At 38.8% G+C, this 23,849-nt stretch overlaps 3 protein-coding genes across 10 annotated transcripts in view; 2 read left to right on the forward strand and 1 right to left on the reverse strand.

Moving 5' to 3' along the window:
- Positions 1-5,048: 5,048 nt before the first annotated feature.
- On the forward strand, positions 5,049-6,452 carry LOC131307646 (LOB domain-containing protein 37-like). Its single transcript, XM_058334269.1, has 2 exons — positions 5,049-5,361; positions 5,722-6,452. The coding sequence occupies exons 1-2, from the start codon at positions 5,178-5,180 to the stop codon at positions 6,198-6,200; spliced, it is 663 nt and encodes a 220-aa protein (XP_058190252.1). The 5' UTR covers positions 5,049-5,177; the 3' UTR covers positions 6,201-6,452.
- A 6,120-nt stretch (positions 6,453-12,572) lies between these two features.
- On the forward strand, positions 12,573-14,374 carry LOC131308288 (LOB domain-containing protein 39-like). Of its 4 annotated transcripts, none has more exons than XM_058335182.1 (3): positions 12,602-12,958; positions 13,276-13,962; positions 14,013-14,374. In XM_058335182.1, the coding sequence occupies exons 1-3, from the start codon at positions 12,775-12,777 to the stop codon at positions 14,021-14,023; spliced, it is 882 nt and encodes a 293-aa protein (XP_058191165.1). In that variant the 5' UTR covers positions 12,602-12,774; the 3' UTR covers positions 14,024-14,374. The 4 variants fall into 4 exon arrangements, with proteins under 4 accessions (XP_058191164.1, XP_058191165.1, XP_058191167.1 ...); XM_058335184.1 differs by having other exon boundaries at positions 12,662-12,958; positions 13,276-13,401; positions 13,462-14,374; XM_058335185.1 differs by having other exon boundaries at positions 12,662-12,958; positions 13,276-13,401; positions 13,522-14,374.
- Positions 14,375-14,467: 93 nt separating this feature from the next.
- LOC131308292 (FAD-linked sulfhydryl oxidase ERV1-like) overlaps positions 14,468-23,849 on the reverse strand; it is a 59,494-nt gene continuing 50,112 nt past the window's right edge. Inside the window, exons 1-7 of one of the 5 annotated variants that reach the window (XM_058335193.1) lie at positions 21,340-21,756; positions 16,945-17,022; positions 16,704-16,751; positions 16,423-16,487; positions 15,354-15,415; positions 14,921-15,047; positions 14,468-14,585 (exon numbers count right to left, since the gene is read on the reverse strand). In XM_058335193.1, the coding sequence (XP_058191176.1) occupies positions 14,923-15,047; positions 15,354-15,415; positions 16,423-16,487; positions 16,704-16,751; positions 16,945-17,022; positions 21,340-21,555 (594 nt within the window). In that variant the 5' untranslated portion in view covers positions 21,556-21,756 and the 3' untranslated portion in view covers positions 14,468-14,585; positions 14,921-14,922. Of the gene's footprint in view, positions 14,586-14,735; positions 15,048-15,353; positions 15,432-16,422; positions 16,488-16,703; positions 16,752-16,944; positions 17,023-21,339; positions 21,757-23,849 lie in introns of those variants that run through there. The other 4 variants (XM_058335191.1, XM_058335190.1, XM_058335192.1 and 1 more) reach the window with 4 other exon arrangements.

Consider the following 23,849-nt stretch of genomic DNA (forward strand, 5'->3'; position numbering starts at 1 on the left):
TGGTTGACTGGGTCTATATTGAGATTTGTGAGAGAATGACTTATTTCCTAAAATGGAAAATAACTACTTAAAAAATAAAAATCTTTGTGGAACGGAGCCTTAATTTGCTTGAAAACAACCAAGGGTATGCTCAAGTCAAAGTATGCGATAACAAAGAATAGAACAAATAGTCGCGCGCTAACTGTTAGGTCTTGTTGCAAGAAAAGTATGGGAAATGATGGAAAAATCAACTTTCTTGTAATTTTCTATGTTCAATTACCAGAAAAGTTGTAGAATTCACAGGTTCAACTTTTCCATTAGAAAACATTTTCCTGTAAAATAGATCTTGCCAAAATGAAAGAATTCTTGTTTTCCTACAAGATTTCTGTCAAGAGAACACATACAGGAAAATAAATTTCATTTTCCTTTACTTCACCTCACTTCACTTTTCTTGGGAACCAATTTTCCACACAACATTTCTGACGACTGAACGGAACCTAAGAAGTAATTACTAGGTTTTGAAGGCATCTGGTCCATGCGTAACCGATGACGTTGTGGAGTTTATTGTAATTTTTTTAAGAAGGCAATGAAGTATATTTCGGACTCTCTCTAGTACAAGTTTTGAACCGGATAAGTTGGTCTAAATTTGGACCATACATTAGTATAATCAATAGTTTGGCTTCGCACATAGACTCTTATGGGTAAGACTTATCCGTAAGAGTCTCCGAGCAAATCCGAACCATTAATTCCAGCAATAAATGATCCAAATTTGGACTATATATCCCGCTCTATCCAAATTATGGGTTGGAGAGAATCCGATTCCTTTTAGCAAAGGTTATGTTTATTAAGTATTGTTTAGGTCAGCAGATGGATAGGTACTTATAATTGGAGGAATCAAACTTATTTTAGAGCATCGATGGGACTTACTCATACATTTACTTCAATGTCAAAGGAATAAAAACTTCACTTAATATGAAGCATTCCCCTATGCAAACTCAAATACGAGTGAATTTGAGTAAAATCTTCATTAATGAAATAGTTATTACTCCGACAAAAAAAAAAAAAAACATAATTGTAACTACGAAGACACAAAATAAGATTTTTAATTAGATGCAAGCCTCTTTTGACTTTGAGTTTTTTGAGTAAAACAGAATTTTGATATATAAGTCTACATTAAAGACTAGAGTGAGTTTAAGAATGCTTTATTCAAATATATATAGTCAAATCCGAGTAGGGAAAAGGCAAGAACTGAAGACGCTCTTACCCTGCACAAAAGGGCAATTAACTATTCATATTATTACCCTGCACAAAAGGGCAATTAATTAGTATCACAGTTCATTGAATAATTGCCAACTAGCCTAGTAGTCAAATAATATGAGGGTTAGTTTAGTTTAAATTTTAAAATAAGGTAGTGTCAACAAGATCCTTCCCTCACAGGTTGTAATTAGAACTGGAAGTTCATACTTTCCTAATGCGTTCATATTTCTTTTGCAAATGTGTTTTTTTTATAACCGAATGTCTGAGCACACCTCAACTAATTTCAAGGTATTAAAGGTAACGACTAATTAAGCAAATCCTCTATTGGCTTCAAGATTTGGAATATTTGACCTTTGATGAATTCGAATACGCAACCTCATAGAGGACAGGTACTTATAAGTTTTCTCATATCCATTTGACCAAACTTTTAAAAGATTGTGTTCCTACCAAAGCCCAATGATTGTTGTACTAACTTAAAGCCAAATTTGAGGAGTTAACTCTCATCAGTAACGTTGTGGTGAACAACCGCCAAAGGTGGTAGCCTAGTGGCTCATGGCTCACTCCCACAGGATTTGGGAGGTCATAAGGTAACGGGTTTGAGTTGTGCTAAGAACGCCCTCTCAAACTTGGTCCTCTATGCAAAACTCGGCTATGGTCCACCAGCTAGCCCTTGGTCTGGCGGTAGTTGCTATATATGACTAACTCCTTGATCGCCCAGAGAAGGGTTGCTATGTCCGATCGCCTCCTCCACCACCCTTTTAACTCGGTAGGGGAAGAAAAGAAAAAAAAAAAACACTGTTGCGGTGTTTTTTTTTTCTTTTCTACAACGCACGTCTTACTCGCCATTTAATTCGAAATTAATTATTGTGTCCTATAGTTGTTATGAAGAGACAGCAGTGGAGATAAATAAATTGAACTGAAAAAGATTCCATATCACTTGGAAAGTTTCTATTCGATCGTATTGATTTGGATTGATGGGAGTGTTAATTAGACGGTAGGCCGGCATACTATCGTACATTACCATTTATGCTTTGTCGAGCCTTTATGGCTTCGACTCAAGAATGGGTTCAGCTTACTGATAAGAAAAGAGGGACTCTATTTTGTGTTCGTCTCCATTTACCAAATTTGTGAGAAACAAAAATAAATTAAAGAAAAATAATAATATATCCTCCATTATCTCATCCTTTCTCACCAATTCGTTTTCTCTTTTAGCTATCCAAACAAGTATACGATTCTTGTTTCTATTCGATCATTTCCACCATTTCTCGTCCTCGAAAAGACTTAATTGGTAAAGACAAATAATCACACGCACTTACCTCTTAGTTTAATTTGTTCATTTCTCATCATCCTCGGAAAGACTTAATTGGTAAAGACAAATAATCACACGCACTTACCTCTTAGTTTAATTTGTTCATTTGGTTTTTGCCCATAAACTTCTCACAAGCTGACAGCTATGATGTAATCAATGGATAGAAAGAAAAAAAAAAAAAAAAAAGGCAAGTAGACAATAAAGTACTTGGGGGGGGGGGGGGGGGGGGGGGGGGGGTGGGTGTTCTTTTCCAAAATGTGGTGAAAAAATGACTCGATTTGTGTCCATTACAGAGCACATTAGAGGCACTGGCCAATCTCACCTAAATGTTGTCAAGGAGAACATCCATGCATACAATTGCCAAAGGAAAAAACGATTATTAGAAACATGAAAATAAATTCATTGAACTACAAAGGTGGAAATTAATAATGCGCACCACGTTTGAGTTAATCAGCTAAACATTTATCACTCTTTTTATAACGTAGACCCGGTGTGGAATTAGTCCATGCATGTGGGTTTTTACTCTGATTTTAATCAAGTTTTCTGCCGGTGAAAGGTGAGATTAAGTTTATAGTGCTTAGGCGATAGTGTGTGTAAGCTAACTCAAACATGTTTAAATATAATTTTACAAAAATGAAGAGGCGGATGCCGGCCGGATCTTTAGGACATCAAGAGTTTGCGGAAAAGACAACGGCACTATAATTTTGGATGAGCTTTACATGATTATTTATATGCTTTCAACATCACTTACTTATTAAATTCTTAGTAGTTTTTGAGTAAGAAAGCTACTTCACCAATATTATGACATGGATGGCACTAGCTAGGATATAAAGTTGGATTTGGCTCATAATAGAACAGAGACTCAATGTTCAAAAAATATCATATCAACCTTTGCAAGTTACTAGTAAGATCAAGAAAAAAAGATAGTATGATTGTGATAGAAGGCCAATTTGGAATCGTTTTGAGTGGAGCAAGAAAATCTGAAAACTAATCGATGGAGTAAAAAAGAATTAGCTAGGTGTACATGCAATTTCGACGAAACGAGTAAGGCAACGGATGGTGATCGAAAGTAATTTGGTGAGAAATAGTAGTAATCAATGACGAGAAATAATTCCAAGTGCGGATTCGGATTAAAAATTACTTGAAGATAAAGGGTGAAAACTTGAACATCTGCCGCATCTCCAACCAATCCTCTATTTCTTCATTTCTTCATTGTGTTGAGTATCATATCCCCATAACTTATCTTCTAAGTTCTCCTCTATTAGAGAGGATGAGTATTACAAATACAGCAAATTAATGAGATGATGAGCCTCTATATTAGCATATAAACACAGAATAATGTGGCTTCATTTAAAAGTTTTTTATTTTTATGAAATTAATACCAATTAAAATGTTTGTTCTCCTAATTTTGAAATAAAACTGATATATATGGCATATTTTTAACAACATTTTGAAAGAATTTCCGCTATTGAAAATAAGTAATCATTTTAAATTAAAGGTGATGTATTGTGAGAGAATGACATGTCTCGTAAAACGAAAAATAAAAATCTTAGTGGAACAGGGTATTCGGAAAATACAGTGTCGAAGTGGTGTTCACACACTTCGACAAACAGAGTTCATCCAAATAATGGACAGAAGAAGAAGGAATTAAAAAAGAAAAAGAAAAAGGGGATCGAACAGAAAAAGAAAAGAATCCAACGGTGGAGGAAGCCGTCCGTTCGCGGAGACACGGAGCCGCTCTCTTGCCCAACACCTTTGGAATCCCCCAACCCAATCACCAAACATCTCCATTTGTCCACCACCAACTGCCAAAAGACAAAAGTTTCTTTACCCAAGTCAACTAACCACACTTGAGTTACAAAATCAGGGTTGGTTAAGTGTGAAAACTAGTAATAAGGACCCAAGTTGGAGATGACTCAGGTTGGAGTTTTCATAATCCTTTGTTGGCGCAAAACATATTTCTGACACCATTCGCATACATGTGGTGGGATTTCAGCATCGGTTATGATATAGATGGAGTTGAATCACAAATACGACTATAAATGAATCGAGCAGCTCGCGAGCTCGGCTCGGCTCGGCTCAGCTCATTAAGACTCAGCTCGACTCGGCTTGTTTAGTAAACTAGCCAAGTTCGAGTATTCGGCTCATTTACTAAACGAGCCGAGCTCTGCTTGGCTTGTTCGACAAAAGCTTGACTCGTTAAGGAAAACTCGACTCGATTAAAAAGACTCATTTAGTAAATGACTAAACTCGATTAGTTAAGACTCGAGCCGAACTCGCGCTTGCCGAAGCTCGATTCTGTTTGCCTCATTTACACCCCTGTTCACAAATAAATAATAGTCATGTGATGCAATTGGATAATACTGCTTCCCGAAGGTGACGAGTACAGTACCTAAAAAAAAACTAACCACAGTTGAGTTAAACCCCAACCCCCAATAATTTCCCAACATTTTCTCCACATCCATCCCCCCTTCCCTTCCCTACCCTCCTTTCTTTATAAACCTCATTCCCCTCCCCACTGTTCGGAACACGAGCAACATCTCTCTCTCTCTCTCTCTCTCTCTCTCTCTCTCTCTCTCATTAAGGGCTGTAAGGGGACGTTTTATGCGCTGAAGAAATTTGTTGGAGGAGGATGAGTTGCAACGGGTGTCGAGTTCTTCGAAAGGGATGCCATGAAAACTGCGTATTGAGACAATCCCTTGACGGGATTGAGAGTCATCAAGCTCAGGCCAACGCCACTGTCTTTGTCGCCAAGTTCTTCGGCCGCGCCGGCCTCATGTCCTTCCTCTCATCCGTCCCCGAGTCTCAACGCCCTGGTAATTTCCTTCACCACTTTTTGTTAAAAGCTTGGTCAGCTCATGCGCAACTCAATAATTACTTGATTAATCTAAGCTAGATAGGGATCAATCTAATGCCCACTAAAAGAATTCATTAGTTTGGAACTTGAAAGAATGACAAAAAGGAGTTCTGAAAAGAAGTGTGATGAATACTATAGTATTGTGTAGGAGAGAGACATATTCACAGCTAGTTCCTCCTCCGTGAATAAGTTATTTACGAAAGCAAACGATCTCATATGTTTGTCTCGACATTTAATTGTCTTTGCAATAGATGCGTAGTTACGTAGATATTGTAGAGTTTTGTGTTCTGATGGTATAATGTTATGGCCTTATATGCAGCCTTGTTTCAGTCTCTGCTATTTGAAGCGTGTGGACGGACTGTTAACCCGGTAAACGGGGCCGTGGGACTGTTATGGACGGGGAACTGGCGAGTGTGCCAGTCGGCGGTGGAGACGGTGCTCCGGGGCGGGGCTCTACGTCCGATTCCGGACTTTTCCGGCGTATCCCCGGCGGAGGAATCCGACGGGGCCTCCGTCACTAACAACAACATCGACTTCTTCGGATCCCAAGACCATCTCCGTTTCTCCCGTAGAAAAAACAACAGCCAGGAGTTAACGACGGCGAGACAGGACCCCGCCGCCGCCGCCGATCTCGATCTCCGGCTGACGCAAGGTTTTCCGGCGAAACGGAGGGCGGAGACGCCGTCGTTGAACTCGGAGGAATCTGAAACGACGTCGTCGTTGGAGAGTGGATCGGGGTATCATCGGAAAAGTTCACAAGGGGAAAGGGATGAGAAGGTTTTGAGATTGTTCTTGTAATGAATAGGAGTAATATGTTTGGTCTATAAACGTTTTACCGGCCACCGGAAACCGGGGAGTTTTGGTGACGGCGGGGGATTCCGAGGTTAACTTGATTTCTCACTCTTGTGTTTGTACGAGGGGAGAGAGAGATGAGAGCAAGGGAGGATAGTATAATTTATGAGGGCTCGTTTGTTTTGCAAGCTTATCGATCAGTCTTTAGAATAAGCTGAAATTTATTTGAATATCATGTGGTTACTTGTTTTTGTTTTAGTTGATTATTTGCTTATTTTCGAAATCATTTCATTTGGTTGTTTGTTAATTTATTTAGACTAAGAAAGATAAGAAAAGTATTTGAGCAAATTAAAAGGCAAATCAAACCAGAAATGATGCATATATGATACATTTTATCATAAGGGGAATACTGTATACTCTTTCATGCCAAAAAGATTGTCCAATTCACAAAACGAAAACTTAAATAATATATGTTTCTATCAAAGAAAATTTTAACTTTGTCCCGTAATTGATAGAACTCAATATTATTTGGGAGCTCATGCGAATAAGTGCATTATCTTTTAAGTCATCGTTTTGCATACCGGATAATCTTTTTAGGACGGAGGTACTACTACTATAAACATTCTTTTGAACGGCAAGATAACATTTTATTAGGGGGAGATGAAAAGTTATCCAACCAAAAGTTGAAACCAAAACAAAGAAACGAGTCAAATACTACACCTGGGAGCCAAAGAAGCCGAGATATACAATAAACAGCACAGAAAACCTAAAAAACCAAAAGCCTACTATATTAACATATCAAAACAACAGTCGCTTTTGTAAAATCTGTATGTCTCAATCCCCTTTTTATATTCTCATATTAGCTTTCTTCAGCTAGACATGGGCAACTTGCATTTCCATTGTGTGCATGATAGTAGTAGAGACTTCTGGATTAGCGTATAAGGTGGGATCGAAAAAGTTTATGGTTCTCAATGCTCATGGGTCCCTTAGATTTTTTTGCGGAGGGTTCAACTTAAAATTAATTAATAATAGGTGAAGCAACCTCTAAATTACACTTTATTAATCAAGTTTGGATGGATTAGATGAGCAATATGAGACAATATCTTAACACGCCCCTTTACGTGCAGCCCGAATGCACGTGAAGGTGTGAATTTAGCTGACCAGGAGATTTACTTCGGGCGTCTCAGAGTCTTCTCCCTCTTTTCCTGCACACGATTTTCGATAAAATTCCATCTTTTTATCCATTTATCTCCGCTCATCACCTAAAAGGCTAAAAAATTTCCTCAAGGAACAACCTCAAATTCTTCGGGGCGGTTCTGGGACACCCAAAAAAATACCTCATAGTTCCCGATCAAATTTTGATGATCTGAGCCGCTCAATGTGATCAGAACGTGATTTTAAGGGTACTCGTGAGAAATCAGCAAAAAAAATGAACGGAAAGGGCTTGATCTGAACAGTTTCGAACAGTTTTTAATTGAACGGTTCAAATAAAAACTGCACAAATCAAACCTTTTCCGGTCATTTTTTTTGCTAATTTCTCGCGGGCACCCTTAAAATCACATTCTGCACACATTGAACGGTTCGGATCATAAAAATTTGATCAGAAACTATGATATTGAGATTTGAGATATTTTTTTAGGTGTTTTTTTAGGTGTTCCTTAAACCGTCCCGCAAATTCTTTATCTATCAATTTTGGTGTTGGCTGATTTGGATTATGGGCAATGGAGGGTGGGAGTCCAATCAGATGCTTTTCGAACTGCTGTGCGTTGCGGCATATGCACCTGATGCGGGCCCTACAGAACCTTTTTACACCGTCACCTGGCCCCACTCACAATTTCTTCGGTTCTTCCACTCCACCCAAAAGGCATTCTCAAACAAATCAAAGTCATTTTCAATCTTTGCACTCCACTTACTCAAAATTAATTCGGAGATAATCTGGCGAGTTCCATAGTGTTTTTTTTTTAATAACGGATGTCCGGATCAACTTGCGAGTATCTCGGTTTTATCCGGGCCTTTGAAGTAGAGGAAGTGCTACAGTACACACCCCTTATTTGGATATGTATCATATGCACCTTCATTGAAACACACCAAAATGTTATGATTCACAAAATGTTATGAATCTATTGCTAAAAAGTTACGAATTATATTGATGAAAAGTTACAAATTTTTAGTATAAAAGTTACAATACGAAATAAAATGTTATGAATGACCAGTCCTACAAGTAATTTTTTATGAGGTGACACATATGAACCACACAATAGGTACATATGGTACACACATTAAAAGAGTATGTATTGACCACTTTCCCTTGAAGTAGATGACCGGACAAACTTCCAGAAGCCTCAAATTTTGAATGTTTTGACTTTCGTAGGATCCAAGCTCCCTAGCTTCTGACTAGCTTCTGACTTTCGAGGAGTAAACCATTAGTTGTTTTTCATGTCCACTTGGTCAAACCGTTTACAGATCCGATAAGTCACATATCATTGCCTTAATTTCATATTTTAATATCACATTAAGGCTTTTCGCAGATATTTTAGGAGCGACAGAGTAATAAAGACAGTTACCAAAATTTAAGCTTAAGAAAGCATAATTTCGTATAGAAGTGGGCCGGGTCTCGATCTCGACGAATTAAAGGCCTAGGAACCTCGGGCCCAAAATGAAGGACCGGGCGAGGACTGTTTTTCAAAGCCCATCTGGCTTGCCGGTTTCAACAAGTTAACAAGTTTCGACACAGGGGTAATCCATGCGCCCAATTTTGTAATATCATTCGTCTCGACAGAGGAATGAAAAAATATCAATTCAAGTTGAAAAAAGTTCACTGGAAAAAAAGGTTTGACAAAGACAAAAGTAATTTTTGCACCAAAAAAGTTTCATTTAAATTTAGACTGTCCAAAGCCGAAACGGACGGCCACGATGCACCTCCGTAAACACTATTCATGAAAATAGCGGTAATAAAGTTTCTCTTTAGAATAAGCTGAAATTTGTTTGGACATCATGTGGTTAATTGTTTGTGTTTTAGTTGATTATTTACTTACTTTCAAAATCATTTCATTTGTTTGTTTGAAAGAACTCAAGGTTCACCCGGGGTAAGGGTGAACCTGCGCCTGCAGAATGACTGGGTTCGATTCCCCCTGGAGACAAACCATGATTTAAGTGGGAGGGGGCGTGGATTGTTGTGCTAGTTTCCTCCGAGGATTTAGTCGAGGTGCGTGTAAGTTAGCTGAGACACCTCAGTTATAAGAAAATTTGAATCTTTTATTGAAAAAAATGAATTATCTTTAGGTTATCATTTGGCATACCGGACAACCTTTGTAGGAAAGAAGTACTACTATATAACATATCAAAACAACAATCGCTTTGGTAAAATCTATGTACTCCTATGTCTCAATCCCCTTTTATATTCTTAGCTTTCTTCAGCTAGACATGGCCTCATGGGCAACTTGCTTTTCCATTGTGTTATATGCATGATAGTAATAGTAGAGACTTCAATTCTCATGTGCAAAGACTTACTATCACTTGGATTAATAGTGCAAAAATTCATTGCCATATGATACAGAGGCTCTATAGAGGCAATTCTTGATAGCATGCAGAGAACAAATAGATGGTCAATTGAAGGTCCCACACACTGCAATTCCTTTGTACCAATTGGTATAGAGCGCTGCCAAGGACACAATCAAACAACTATCCAGATAAGGAGAAAAACTTATATTTTATCTCGCTCAATCACAAACGTCCAAAAGTGTTTCGGATGGTCTAAATTTTAAAAAACATATTCTCTGGAAAAGTTTAATTCTTCTCTAAAAGAGTTTTTTTAAATCCGAACTATTGATTGTCGAAACAAACTGTTGAGATTGGGCGGTGAATAAGTTTCTCTCCCGGATAAGATGTGTCCCATACTTTCAATGCAATCTTTGTAATGGTTTCCATTTTGTAAGTGCCACCGGACGTATCAATACAATCTTCTCACTTTTGACAAAAACAAAAACAAAAAAAAACATTAAATATGGAGAAATGACCGGCAATTATTGAAGATACTTTTCATTTTTTTAAGGTTGGTGGTGGCAGTGAGTCAGTGACAAATGGATTCTAAGTTTCCCACGGTGTTGGGCAAGGAGATATTATTTGGCGCTCTTGGAGCAGCAACACATTATGGGAGAGCCGACCCTGAGCTAAAATAAGTGTAAGGGCCGATTCTAGTCTCCTCCACCCCTCTCTTGTGTAGAATTCACAAAGTTCAAGATAAATTCTGCGTAAATATGTCGTGGGAAGACCCCTCGAGCAATACTCCAGGAGCACCAAATAAATTTTGGTTTCCTCACTAAACCCAAAAAATACATAATGAGAGTCATTTTCAATCTTTACACACCACTAACTGAAAAATGTGCCTACACTTATACTCAATCAAGTGATCTGGAATAAAGGAAAGGCCTCATTCTTGGGGGGTCACGTTGTCTCTTCTCTTAGGGAAGGGGAAAAAACACTCTTTCAGAACAACTTTTTGATATTGTTCTTATTCACCTGGTGCCTAAAATTTATATTTGCCAGATTTTCACTTCAGAACATATCATCAAATTGGAATTTTTAGATACGATTTCTCCCTAATGTACTTAGAGAACATTCCACTAAGCAATAAGTTGTCGACAACGAACTTTTTGGTTTTGTCCTTATTCAATTAATTTTGGGAACCGAAATTGGTAAGTATTTTTTTTTTTTTAATCCGCAAGTTGGTAGGAGTAAGTCATTGCGCTGATGCTCTGTAGCTTCCAAAGGAGAGCCTCAGTTGATGTTTCCAAGGTAGATTGGTCCTATACTATACTTTACACAACAGGAAAAAGCTCCTGGAAGAAAATGGGAATGATTCTAATGTCAGAAACCGGATGGTGCCCAAGGATTGGTGGGCTTGAAGTAGATTTGTACAAACGGCATCGTTAATATTTTCGTCATCGGAGATTCGTCCGGAACTTAACTTGAAAATTTTGGTTTTTGCTCATAAACTTCTCACAAGAGCTAAAGATGTTATCAATGGATAGCCAAAAAAGAAAAGGCAAGTAGACATAAAAGAAAAGTGGGGGAGGGGCCGGAGGGATCCGAGGGCTCTGATGTGCCTCATGGCACAGTACCCCCTACCCACACCCCAAAACTGCACCGTTTTGGATAAAAAAAATCTTAAGCTATCTATTTGCAATTTTATGGAGCAGAAACGTGATTATGAGAGTTGTAGAGATAAAATTTGTCTCTTTAGAATAATATGATCAGAATAATAAGATCTTCAAACTGATTTAAACTAATTAAAAATTGGAGCAGTTAATTTTTTAACCATATTTTTTAATATATAAATGTTCAAAAAAACTTAAGTGCTTCAATTTTTAATCCGTTTGAACAAGTGCGAAAATCTTATTATTCTGATCATATTATTTTAAAAAGGCATAATTAACTTTTGTCTTTAAGATTTTAATAATCATGTTTCTGCTCCACAAGATCTTAAATAAAAAGCATGTACTTAATTTTCGCACTTGTTCAAACGGATTAAAAATTGAAGCACTTAAGTTTTTAGAACGTTTATATATTAAAAAATATGGTTAAAAAATTAAGTGCTCCAATTTTCAATCAGTTTGAACCAGTATGAAGATCTTATTATTTTGATCATATTATTCTAAAGAGACATAATTAAATTTTATCTCTAAAGCTCTCATAATCACGTTTCTGCTCCATAGGATTGCAAATAGATAACTTAAGATTTTTTTTTAATCCAAAACAGTGCAGTTTTGGGGTGAGGGTAGGGGATACTGTGCCACAACAGAGCCCCCGAATCTGGGGCCAGAGGGCCTTTTCAAAATGTGATGGGAAAATGACTCAAATTTGTGTGTTTATCACAGAGCACATTAGAGGCATTGGAATCTTACCTAAATGTTGTCAAGGAAAACATCCATGCATACGATTGCCAATAAATTTATTCAATCTTTTGAATGGTCTAATGCTTCGTAGTTGCGAGCCATTTTGACCATGTTTATTTGGTTCATCTTCGTTACAGGTAGCTGAGACGGTAACGGTTGGTAAAGATGGAGTAGAAGAGAGAGAAATAGCTAGGATGATTATAGATTATACCAAGACCGTTACTTGTGGCAATAGTTTTTCCGTGTTACTTCACAGAAAATTTGAAGAAGGGATTAATTTTCAAATTTTTCGTTCATATAATAAAATAAAATTGCAGGCTTAAATCTGTCCAAACCGAACCGCCCAAATCGCATCCAAACCGATCAGACCAAACAACACTCATGGACAAGTGGCAGATGAAGAAAATAACAATTAGCCACGAATAGATCGAATTAGGAACCGATCCGATCCATCCAAAATGGATCCGCGGGCAGCCCTACAAACATACACACCTTGACCACAACTCCATCGATCCCTCCACCAATAATTCCCAACGTCCCCCCCTCCCTTCATAAATATATCCCTCCTCAGTCCCAGTGATCGGAACTCCTCTCTCTCTCTCTCTCCCACACACACACTTGGGGCCAAAAGCGGACGTTTCATGCGCTGAAGAAGTTTGATTGGGAGGAATTAAAATTGTGGGAGGATGAGTTGCAACGGATGTCGAGTTCTTCGAGAGGGATGCACTGAGAATTGCATATTGAGACAATCGCTTCATGGTATCGAGAGCCACCAAGCTCAGGCCAACGCCACCATTTTTGTCGCCAAGTTTTTCGGCCTTGCCGGCCTCATGTCCTTGCTCTCCTCCGTCCCCGAGTCTCAACGTCCTGGTAATGACCTTCACCGCTTTTTCTCAGTGTTCAAGTAACTAACGCGCACTTCAACCGATTTATACTAATCACACTGTTTACTAGCGGACCTAATTTAAAGTTTGAGCAAAATTGTATGAATTGACCCTAACCAGTGGGGATAGATAAATAGATGGCACAGAAGACTATTTCGAACCTAAATTGTAAAAGGAGCAATCATCAAGAGCATGTCCAACCAAATTCTTCAAAATTCTGCATGGACGTATCGTATCCCATCGTTTAATTGTTTCAAATGTGGTGAATTTTTTTGACGAGGTTTTGGCCCTTCTATTATTCAGCTTTGTTTCAGTCTCTGTTGTTTGAAGCGTGCGGACGAACTGTGAATCCGGTGAACGGAGCCGTGGGACTGTTATGGACGGGGAACTGGCATGTGTGCCAGTCGGCCGCGGAGACAGTGCTCGGAGGCAGAGCCTTATTGCCGATCAGCAAATCTCCTGCCGAGGAATCCGACGGTGCCTCCGGAGGCGGAGCCTTACTGCCGATCAGCAAATCTCCTGCCGAGGAATCCGACCATGCCTCCGGAGGCGGAGCCTTGCTGCCGATCAGCAAATCTCCTGCCAAGGAATCCGACGGTGCCTCCAGTACGAATAATATCGACCTCTTCGGATACCAAGATCATCTCGATTTCTCCCATAGGCAGAACAACAGACAGGAGTTAGCAGCGGCGAGACAAGATCCAGCCGCCGATCCCCATCAAAGCAAGAAGCAAGATTTCTCGGCCATGAATATGAAGTTGGCCGGTGGGACAGCGACTCAACCAGTGGAGGTGGAGGTGGAGGTGCCGGCGCTTATCTCGGAGTTATTACCGAGGATGACGTTGGGGAGTGGATCAGCACAAAATCTGAGAGCTTTTGAAAGCGAGGTGCCGTGTAGGAGAACCTCCTGGGAAGAACGTTATTTTTGTGGTATTAGATTTACCAGCCGCAAGAAAACTTATCCTTCTACGACCAAAATGACAAGTTACCGTTACGTTTAGGCAATTCCTGGCAGCAGAAACGGCAGGGATTTGTTGCAGGTTACGTTTAGGCAATTCCTGGCAGCAGAAACGGCAGGGATTTGTTGCAGGTGGGGGTTCTGGGGTAACTTCTACAACCAAAATGACAAGTTACCGTTAAGTTTAGGCAATTCCCAGAGGCAGAAACGGCGGGGTTTTGTGGCGGGTGGGGGTACTAGGGTAACTTTTTGAGTTCTCACTCTTCTACTAATAATGTGTGCTCCTGGTCGATGTATCTTTTCTTTTGTGCTGAAGTCCGCTAGGCTTGTGGTTTGGTCTAAGTTCTGGGGAATCATCTGTGTAAAGTCCTCCTCCATTGCTTTGTTTGGATAGCCTGTTTGTTACAGTGTCCTCGTATTGTTAAGTTATTATTGGAGTCCAAAGGTGTAGGGCAAGGAGTTTTATTACTTGGCGCTCCGGGAGTAATACTTCGGAGGCATCTCCCACCCTACGCGTTTGTGGAACTCACACACTTTGAGATGAGTTACGCATAAATATATGGTGGGTAGACCCCGGCAATGCTCCAGGAGCACCAAATAAATTTTCATCGTCTTGCCCCCACCCCCGCTAACCACTTCTTCGGGTTCTTCCGCACTACCAAAAAAGCATTGTCAACAATCAATTACTACAACATATTGGGAGTCATTTTCAATCTTTACACTCCACTCACTGAAAAATGTGCATCAAGTGATCAACTGTGTCGTGCTTTATGTGTCCAACTGCAATTATAAGGAGGAATTTCCATGGAATGAAGGAAAACACATTTACTTTAACTAGCAGGGAAAAAAAAAACACTGTGGGGTCATCGATATCAGAGCATCAATGGCCCATATACCTCCTAATATGATGATGATGATGATGATACCGACATAAGATTTTTCCATGCACAATAGTAATCAAAATCACTAATTGAAATACAAACATCATACTTCTAATGCATTTCGTCACCAGAAGTTTGTTGTACTAGTTCCTTGTAGATCGCATGCCCGCTGCTCACATTCCAACTTCCCCCACCTTGCATCGACTCGCTCACAGGGGAATACCACCTTACCAAGACTGTTGAAACAAGAACAAACCACACGTTAGGACACAAACTTTACAAAGGCAGCAAGCCCTTTTCATTGACTAGGAATTAGGCCTCTGTCTGATCCAAAATTAGACTTTGCGATCGTGCCAGCCGAAATCGCACGAAATCCAATGGTTAAGTGTTGTGAAGTAGTTTGACTACTTACCAACTGATTGATCTATGTAAGGATTAATGGTCAGATTACCATGAGAATGAGTTCAAAATGCATTTGAAGTATTGTGTGCTCAAAAGAACCATTAGATCCAAAAGGTTTATTTAGCACACATATATAATACCTTCTGTTAACAACATTGTGTGCATGGCACAACCATTGTGAAAATTCAGCTTGAGATCCAGCCTGTACAGGATTTACTCTGTCAAACATGTGAAATTGTCCATCAATTAGGGAAGTTGTACAAGGAAATTTAGCACTAGCATTTCATTCTTTTTCCTACATTGTGAAAGTCCCAAACCATCCTACACCAACGGAGTGCAGACAAACTTGTAACCACCCGAAATTATGACGAGAATTGAAATGACTCATTTCTAAAGCTAGACATGCCAATAGCCAGAAAGAAAAGCACACGGTAAAACAACAGAAATACACAAAATAAAGATGGAGCAATTATATTCAATGGGTATCATTATGTTTTCCACCAACATTATGTTTTCCACCAACGTTATTCCTTCATGAAAGAATCACACTTCAATTGAATTAACATGGGTTTATATGTCCAAATGTCCAATGCAAATGTAATGGGCCTAATGGTCCAATTGGCATTTTAGACATAATAATTTCAGGGTAAAGGTTAAAATTTATCACCTTACAGAAAACCAGTAAAGAAAATCCAAAAATGGCATTCGCTAATCTAAATTATGAACTCGTCAACGTGACGCACACCAGCTCCAACTGCACCTAAAGAGTTCTACCTCAGTTCTGTCCGCCTTTTGTTTTCCATAACAAATGCAGCAACATTGATCTCAGAGGAGAGAGTCAATGGGAGAACAAAATTTTCCTTCGGCCATTGTCAGCCCCTCAGCCTAGCACGTAGAATATGGCCTATTAAAGCAGATTGACCATAAACTCAAATGACAAATTGCCATTAGACACTTGAGAATCTTGTTGCCTAGCTCGGCAACATTAGTTCAACTCATGCCATTAATGAAGAGGCTGGCCTTGAAGAAAAGGATGGATTCAAAGACACAAGTTTATGTTCCTTCTTCAGCTTTATATTGGCCTCTTATTCTCTTATATATCAATATATATATATATATATATATAGACACACACACACACACAGACACTAAGTCAAAGTTTAGCAAAAGAACAGAAAAACATTACCAATGTATGCTTGTTTTACAAACCTCAGAATTTCTTTAAAGTGATCTGCGCATTCCTTGCAGGGGTACATCCGAGATAATATGTCCATCTGGATGCCAAGTTTGTGGTTGTCAATGAACAGAAAAGTACCAAATCTAACCAAATAGACAAACTTTCCCAAATTAGCATTTCAACTGAAGCTAGTCGATCATGACTGGGAAACTCTTTGTTATGTTGGTACAAAGAAAACAAAAAACGTTGCTTTCTAGCAAAGCCCTGTGGGGTTCAACAAAAAGCACAAAGAAAGGTTCTTTGAGTACCATACCAGTTGTTTTACATCCTTCTTTTGCTGTCTAGTTGGATTATCTGGATACTGAAAGCATGCACAAATGGACAGTTAAGTCTGACGGAACGCTGATAAATATGTCGATATGAAATGCTAATGGAGTCGCTACAGTTTCCAGAAAGATCTCAAAAGCATTTAGACTCCATAGGTAGATAGAACAAAAACTTAGATACCGTGACTAGTAATTAAAATGAGCAGCCAAGCAAATGGTATGACAGACCTGAGCAGCAAGAGTATGTAGAAAAGTCCAGGTGGCCCTGCCAAGCTCTTCTTTTGTTACAGGTGTGGCAGATTTTCCCTGAAGAAAAGAGGAAGAAAGTACCTAGATATCCAATTCCAATCATTCTAGAATACATTTCAATACCATTACACAATGCCATGTTCCTTGTCCAGTAATAACTGCATTCTAACACACTACTTTCAAGCCATCCACTGTTTTGCACATGACTGCAAATTGGCCTGAACCAAGTAACCAACAAGAAAATTGTATGTGCAACATAAAGTAACCTCTCCTCGGAATGGCCAAATTGGCGAGAAAGTAAAGGAACTAGAGGAGGGACAAACCGTTTGGCCATTAACACTGAGATGGGGAAAAAAACGGTGTCTGTTTGTGTGAGGGTTTCACTCTCTTTCCTCCAGAAAGTGGGAGGATTTGGCAGATTAAGGAACAACTACATCATTATTGATGGCTTTTCCAGGGACCCTTTTTTTCTAGTGATATCTAGTTTATTCCAGCAATAACAAGTTTCACTTGCTGCTGAATTTAATAGTTGTTTGAATGATGTGGAAGTGGAGGATTTGAATGCTAAAGGTCTGTGGTTCACTTGGTCTAATAGAAGAGTTGGCTTGGATCATAGTAGTAGCAGGATTGATAGAGCTCTTGTTAACTCTCACTGGCAAAGCAAATTCACAGAATCTGAAGCTGCATTCCTTGCTCCAGGTTTCTCCGATCATTGTCCAGTGGTAGTTTCTATTTTTCCTTACAAGGGTGGGAGAAAACCTTTTAAGTTTTTTAATTTCTGGATGAATCATAAGGAGTTTTCTCCCCTCCTCCTTCATTCTTGGGGGCAGCCAATGGAAGATCTGGCCTCCACAATGTTGGCTCTGTATAAGTTAAGAAGACTCAAACCTTGCTTGAGAGCCTTCAATAAAGAGTTCTATGGCGACATTCAAAAGCAAGTCTTGACTGCTAAGGAGGATCTTCTCTCTATCCAAACTCGCATTGCTAACTCTTCAAGTGATCCTATCCTTCTAGAATATGAAAAGCTTTGCCTTCTTAAATTCAATGAGCTTAGTGCTGCAGAAGAAGCTTGGTGCAGGCAGAAGTCTAGAATCAAACGGCTTGAGTTGGGGGATAATAACACTAGATTTTTTCATAATAAACTGATAAGTCATCACATGAGGAATAAAATCTTGTCTATTTGTGATGAGGGAGGCAATAGGTTGGAAGAACCTACTGCTGTCAAGCGAGAAATTCCGAGGTTTTATCAAAAGATGCTTGGGTCTAAATTTGATCAGAAAAGACAAGGGGAGAGATTGACTTTCACCAACACAGTTCCTTCTTCTTTTCAAGCCCAGTTGGTCTCTCCAGTTACTTCTGATGAGGTCAGACTTGCCATTTTTTCTATCAATTGTGACAAATCTCCTGGCCCTGATGGTTATAATGCCAGCTTTTTTCAGAAAAATTGTAGTATAGTTGGCCAAGAGGTAACTGCTGCTGTCCTCCATTTCTTTCAATAAAGCACAAGCAGCCTTTGTTAAAGGCAGATCAATATCAGATAATATTCTCCTAATGCAAGAGCTGGTTAGGAACTATCAAAGAGATAGTGGTTATCCAAGGTGTGCAATAAAGATTGATCTAATGAAAGCCTTTGATTCAGTTGATTGGGAATTCCTTTTTGAAGTCATGACAGCTATGGAGTTTCCTCAGCAGTTTATTAAATGCATCAAGTCTTGTATCTCTTCTGCTATGTATTCAGTGGTTATCAATAGAGAATTAGAAGGGTTTTTCAAGGGTGAAAAAGGTCTCAGACAAGGAGACCCAATCTCCCCTTACCTCTTTCTCTTGGTTATGGAAGGGCTGTATGCCATCTTACAAAGAAGAATATCCCAGGGCCACTTTACTTTCCATCCAAAATGCAATGATCTTTCCATCTCCTACCTGGCTTTTGCAGATGATCTTTTTCTTCTAGCTAGTGCAGATTGCAGTTCTACTGAGATTATTAAAGAGGCCTTAGATGAATTCTATCATTCTTCAGGATTCAAACCTAATCTCCAAAAAAGTCAGTTCTTCTTCTCTGGGGTTGGTACAGAGCTGAAAACTACTATCTTAAATATCCTCCCTATCCCTAAGGGATCTTTGCCAGTCAAGTATCTTGGAGTGCCTCTTATATCCACCAGATTGAGGTATGAGGATTGTGTCATCCTCAAAGAAAGAACCCAACAACGAATAGAGAGCTGGTCTAATAAAACTCTTTCATTTGGTGGACGAGCTTTGTTGATTCAGTCGGTTCTCTTTCAGCATGCAAACATACTGGTGCTCTTTGTTCATTCTTCCCCAGAAAATCTTAAAGGAAGCGGAGGCATTACTGAGGGCTTTTCTTTGGTCAGGTCTATTACTTAAAAAAACTGGGGCAAAAGTGAAGTGGTTGGAAGTCTGTACCCCGAAATCTGAAGGAGGACTAGGTTTCAAGAACTTGAAGTTATGGAACAAGACTACAATGCTGAGACACCTGTGGGCCTTGAGCAGAAAGGAGGAAACTCTTTGGGTCCAATGGATTCATAGTTACATTATTAAAAGCCGCAACTTCTGGCTTATGCCTATCCCAAATGACTGTTCTTGGACAGTTAGAAAACTGATGAAACTAAGGAATTTGGGGCAGAACTTTGCTAAACATTCCATCGGAAACGGGCAAGCCACCTTCATTTGGCTTGATAATTGGCATCCAAATGGTCCCCTCTACAAACTCTTCGATGACAGGTCTTTATCTAGACTTGGTTCCTCTTTATATGATAAAGCTAGTTCTTATATTGTGAATGGTGAGTAGCACTGGCCTAGGGCCAGAAACAGGACAATTCAGCAGATTCAAGCCTCAACCCCTACTTTAACTTTGGGGGATGGAGGTGATCTGATTACTTGGTCCATCTCTTCTACTGGTCTTTACTCTACCAAACATACATGGGAAGCTATAAGGAAGAAAAGCCCAAAGGTACGATGGTCTTCCTTTGTCTGGTATTCCCAAAATGTTCCAAAATGGGCTTTTATTCTTTGGGTTGCTTGCCTTAAGAGGCTTGCTACTAGAGACAGGCTCCAGAGGTGGGGTATGCAAATTGATTCCCTCTGCATTCTCTGCTCTCAGACTGAGGAATCTGCAGCTCATCTTTTCTGACTGCCATTTTTCTAGGCAGATTTGGGAGTCTATTCTCAACAGGTTTCAGATTCATAGGCCAGCTCGTAAATGGGAGGATGAACTAGACTGGGCTCTCAATTTCAGTAAAGGGACAGCTTTTCGGGCTCTTACATTCAAGCTAGCTTTTGCCGCTGGGGTTGTAGTTTATCTTTGCCTGCATACAAGAAAATCTGAGGCTTAGAATCTATACTCGGAGGGATATCCCCAACACAGTTGAGAACCAAAGTATTTGTAATCTTTGGCAAATCTCTTCTAAAAAGTTGGGGAATTCTGTCCCTAAGGAGTTTTGACGTTTAGTAGTTTGTTGTGGGCTTTCTTTGTAAAGTTTGATTGTAATGGGGTTTTCCTCCCCTGAGTTTTTGCATGGTTGGCTATAAAATGCATCATTTACCAAAAAAAATAACAAGTTTCAGATCCTTCATTCATCAAAAAGATCCTCACATTGTGCATTTTCCCTCCTAAACATCGTGAACAAACATATGGAACCATCGCCTTGTTTTCCCTCCTATCTAGCTAGTCATTTTGATTCCTTTCCCTCCTAAACACCAAAGGACCAACAACACCACAAAACAACATGACACAAGTCTTTGGTAGATAGACCAGTCCGTAAACATGGTTTGGAGATGTTAGTTAGCTCTAGTTGATATTCTGTTAGTTCCTGGCTGCTAGTAAAACTGGACTTAGTTTGTCAGCTCATTCTTAGCTGTGTAATCTGTATATAAAGGCTTGCAATCTCCAGTCTTGAATTATGAGAATCATTTTACTTCAGATCAGAGAGTTTCCAGTCTTCATTAGGATTCAACTTCAACACCAACAAAAGACTCAGACACATGGACAGTTTACCAGATAAAAAGATCCCACACAGTATTACAAATTCACTCATTCTTAGGGGTCTGCTCCATCCTAAGGTCTCGGGTTCAAAACTTCTCAGGTGGTATCAACTCTTTGGGGCCAGTCCATAAAGCGCTTTGCTCCGGCTTTAATTGGCTCCCTGTATGTGGGTGGTGAGATGGGCCCCCGGATTCGTCTGAGGTATGCATAAATTCGCCCGGACACTTTGAGTTAGCAAAAAAAATAAAAAATTCACTCATTCAGGACTTTTATCGAACAGCGTCATCGCAGTATTGTCCAAAACCAAATTTGCTAGAAAAAACTTCAAGCCACGTACAATGAAGTCAGTGACTGAGATTTAGAGAACAAATTACCTCATTTGGGATCTCTTTTGGTGGGACAATTGTTGGGGTAGCGTCGGCGCTGATCAATTGGTTTGCTTTAAAGGGTGAGGAGAGAGAAAAGATGGGGCGTCCGTTTGTGGGTGATTGTTCAGTTGCAAGGCCGCCTAGTTGGGACAAATGGGTTTGAACGCAGTGCGATATTCCTTCGAAGACTTGAAAGATAGCGTGCAATGGATTCTCAGACATGGAGTGAGAGCCAAGCGCGCCAGAAAATGAAATCAAGAAGTAATACTTGAACTTTCTTCAACTTCTAAAACTCCTTTTTCTATTGTACTATTGTTCAATTTTCCTCCAAAACAACGAAATTTGTTGTACACCGTAAAGATTTTCTCAATCCAAAAGTCAGTTGCACCGTGCAATTTTCTTATTACTCGTTACGAAACCTAAGGTTATGGGCGATTATTCGCATCCCCATATTTTTTCTCTTAGTCCACTACATTTCGATAAATGGTTGTTGAAAATCATACATAACATTTCAGTAAATAGATGTTGAAAACAAATTTATATTTCGGTAACTACATGTCGAAAACATGTTCAACCTTCGGTAAATAGCTACCGAACATACATTTTCGGTAAATAGCTGTTAAAAAAAATATTATATTTCAGTAATTGTATGCTGAAAATTTATCTCAATTTCGGTAACTAACTTTCGAGTATAATTGAAAACTTTTAATGGGCTAAGAGAGAAAATACGGAACTGCGAATAGTCGCACCCTATCCTAAACCCATGAGTTGGCCTGTTGAGCTTGAAAAAATTCCTTAAAACGGTTCTTTGTGACCTATTTCAAATGATTTGGGTTTCTTATAAAAAGAAAAATTGATTTGGGTTTCATACATGTTAGTCATTGGTGTGTTTTAGGTAAAGACTCCCGCATTTTAGTCTGAAATGCCAACTACTCAGCTGTCATTGGATTGTGTTTTGAATAATTCAGATTTTAACGAAACTTTTCGGGGAATAATTCAGATTTTAACTAAACTTTTCCCCCGAAAAGTTAATTGTGACCGGTTATAAATCTTTCGTAGATCCAAACCATTCAAAACACGATCCAACGGCTAGCAAGTAAGTCCGCATTTTAAGCTAAAATCTGAGGGTCCTTGAGGAAACGTTGTGTGAGTCATATCTTATATGAAAAAGGCGTAACAAATAATCGTTACATTGAAAATTTTCTTGTTGAGTCTACTCCTTGCAAAGCACTCAAATTCTCGAGTAAACTCCTTAGCTCACCTGGTCTTCATGGTTAAGGCTCCGTTTCGGAACGCAATATAAGTATTTATTTTTTAAGAAGGCAATTTTAAGCTCAAAAATAATGTGTTTACGCAAATAATTTTCCTACCAATATGGATCTTGTTTGATAGATCTTATCGAGACCTTTTATACGGTGCAAAAAAAATCAAAAAATTATTTTTCATTTACATTATTTTTTAATTTGAAAATGTAAAATAAGTACTTATTTTTTAAAAAGGTGTTCTGGAACGGAACCTTAGTGTGCGAAAGTGCATACTGTGTTTTCTTTATTTATATAATGATGATGTATCAATGAAGGGTTCACATTCTTTTTTTATCCAATTGCACTTCTCTTTTTTTGTTAGTACTGTTGTGAAATTACATGATTATCATTTTCATGTGTGAAGAAAAAAATGTATGAAGGATAGTTTCGTAATTTTATATGGACAAAGACAAAAAAATGAAGTGCATTTGGATAAAAGGGGAGTATGAAAATCAATTTCCATAAATCAAAACATTTTTTTTTTTTTGAAAAGTCAGTCAATTTCATTTCATTAAAAGTGCCCATCAGGCAAATACAGGAATCCACCGAAAATACAGAGATACAGGCTAAACATGAACGTCAAGTAGGAACTTAAACTTTACCACCGAGAAATAAGCACATACTGCAAAGCAGAGCCGACACACGAAGTTCGACCAATAGAGCCGTTCACCGTAATAGAGATTAAGCACCTACGGGAACGGAACCTAATCGCTGAATAAGCAAGAAAACAAGGGATCCCTGTAGACACTAAAATTTCGGCATGATTTAATAGCCGTCCGGTTAATTAAGATAAATAAATAATCTTGATTAATTAAAGTCAAAATTGGTCAAAGCACTCGAATAAATATTGGACCCAACAAATTTCTACGGCTCAATCTATTTGAGATACAGTGAAGACCAAAGTAAGTTGGGCTAACTTAATTAGCCTAACGGATTAAGGAGTTGGGCTAGCTTGATTGGCCAAATGGGTTAAGGTATACAAGCCCAAAAGTGCAGGCTCACTTCAAATAAATCCTAAAAAAAAGAGTCAAATAATAAATATATTATTTCTCTTTTAAATTAAAATCATTCCCTAAAAAAAAAGTATAAAATCTTCTTACATAGAAAATGAAATGAGATCAAGATCCAATCAAATCAATCAATCAAGCCAATCAAATCAAATCAAACCAATCAAAGATCTTATTATAAGATCTTGACATACTTAGCTCTTCT

The sequence above is a fragment of the Rhododendron vialii genome, chromosome 11a (genome assembly GCF_030253575.1).
Source record: "Rhododendron vialii isolate Sample 1 chromosome 11a, ASM3025357v1".
In the NCBI taxonomy this organism is placed as follows: domain Eukaryota; kingdom Viridiplantae; phylum Streptophyta; class Magnoliopsida; order Ericales; family Ericaceae; genus Rhododendron; species Rhododendron vialii.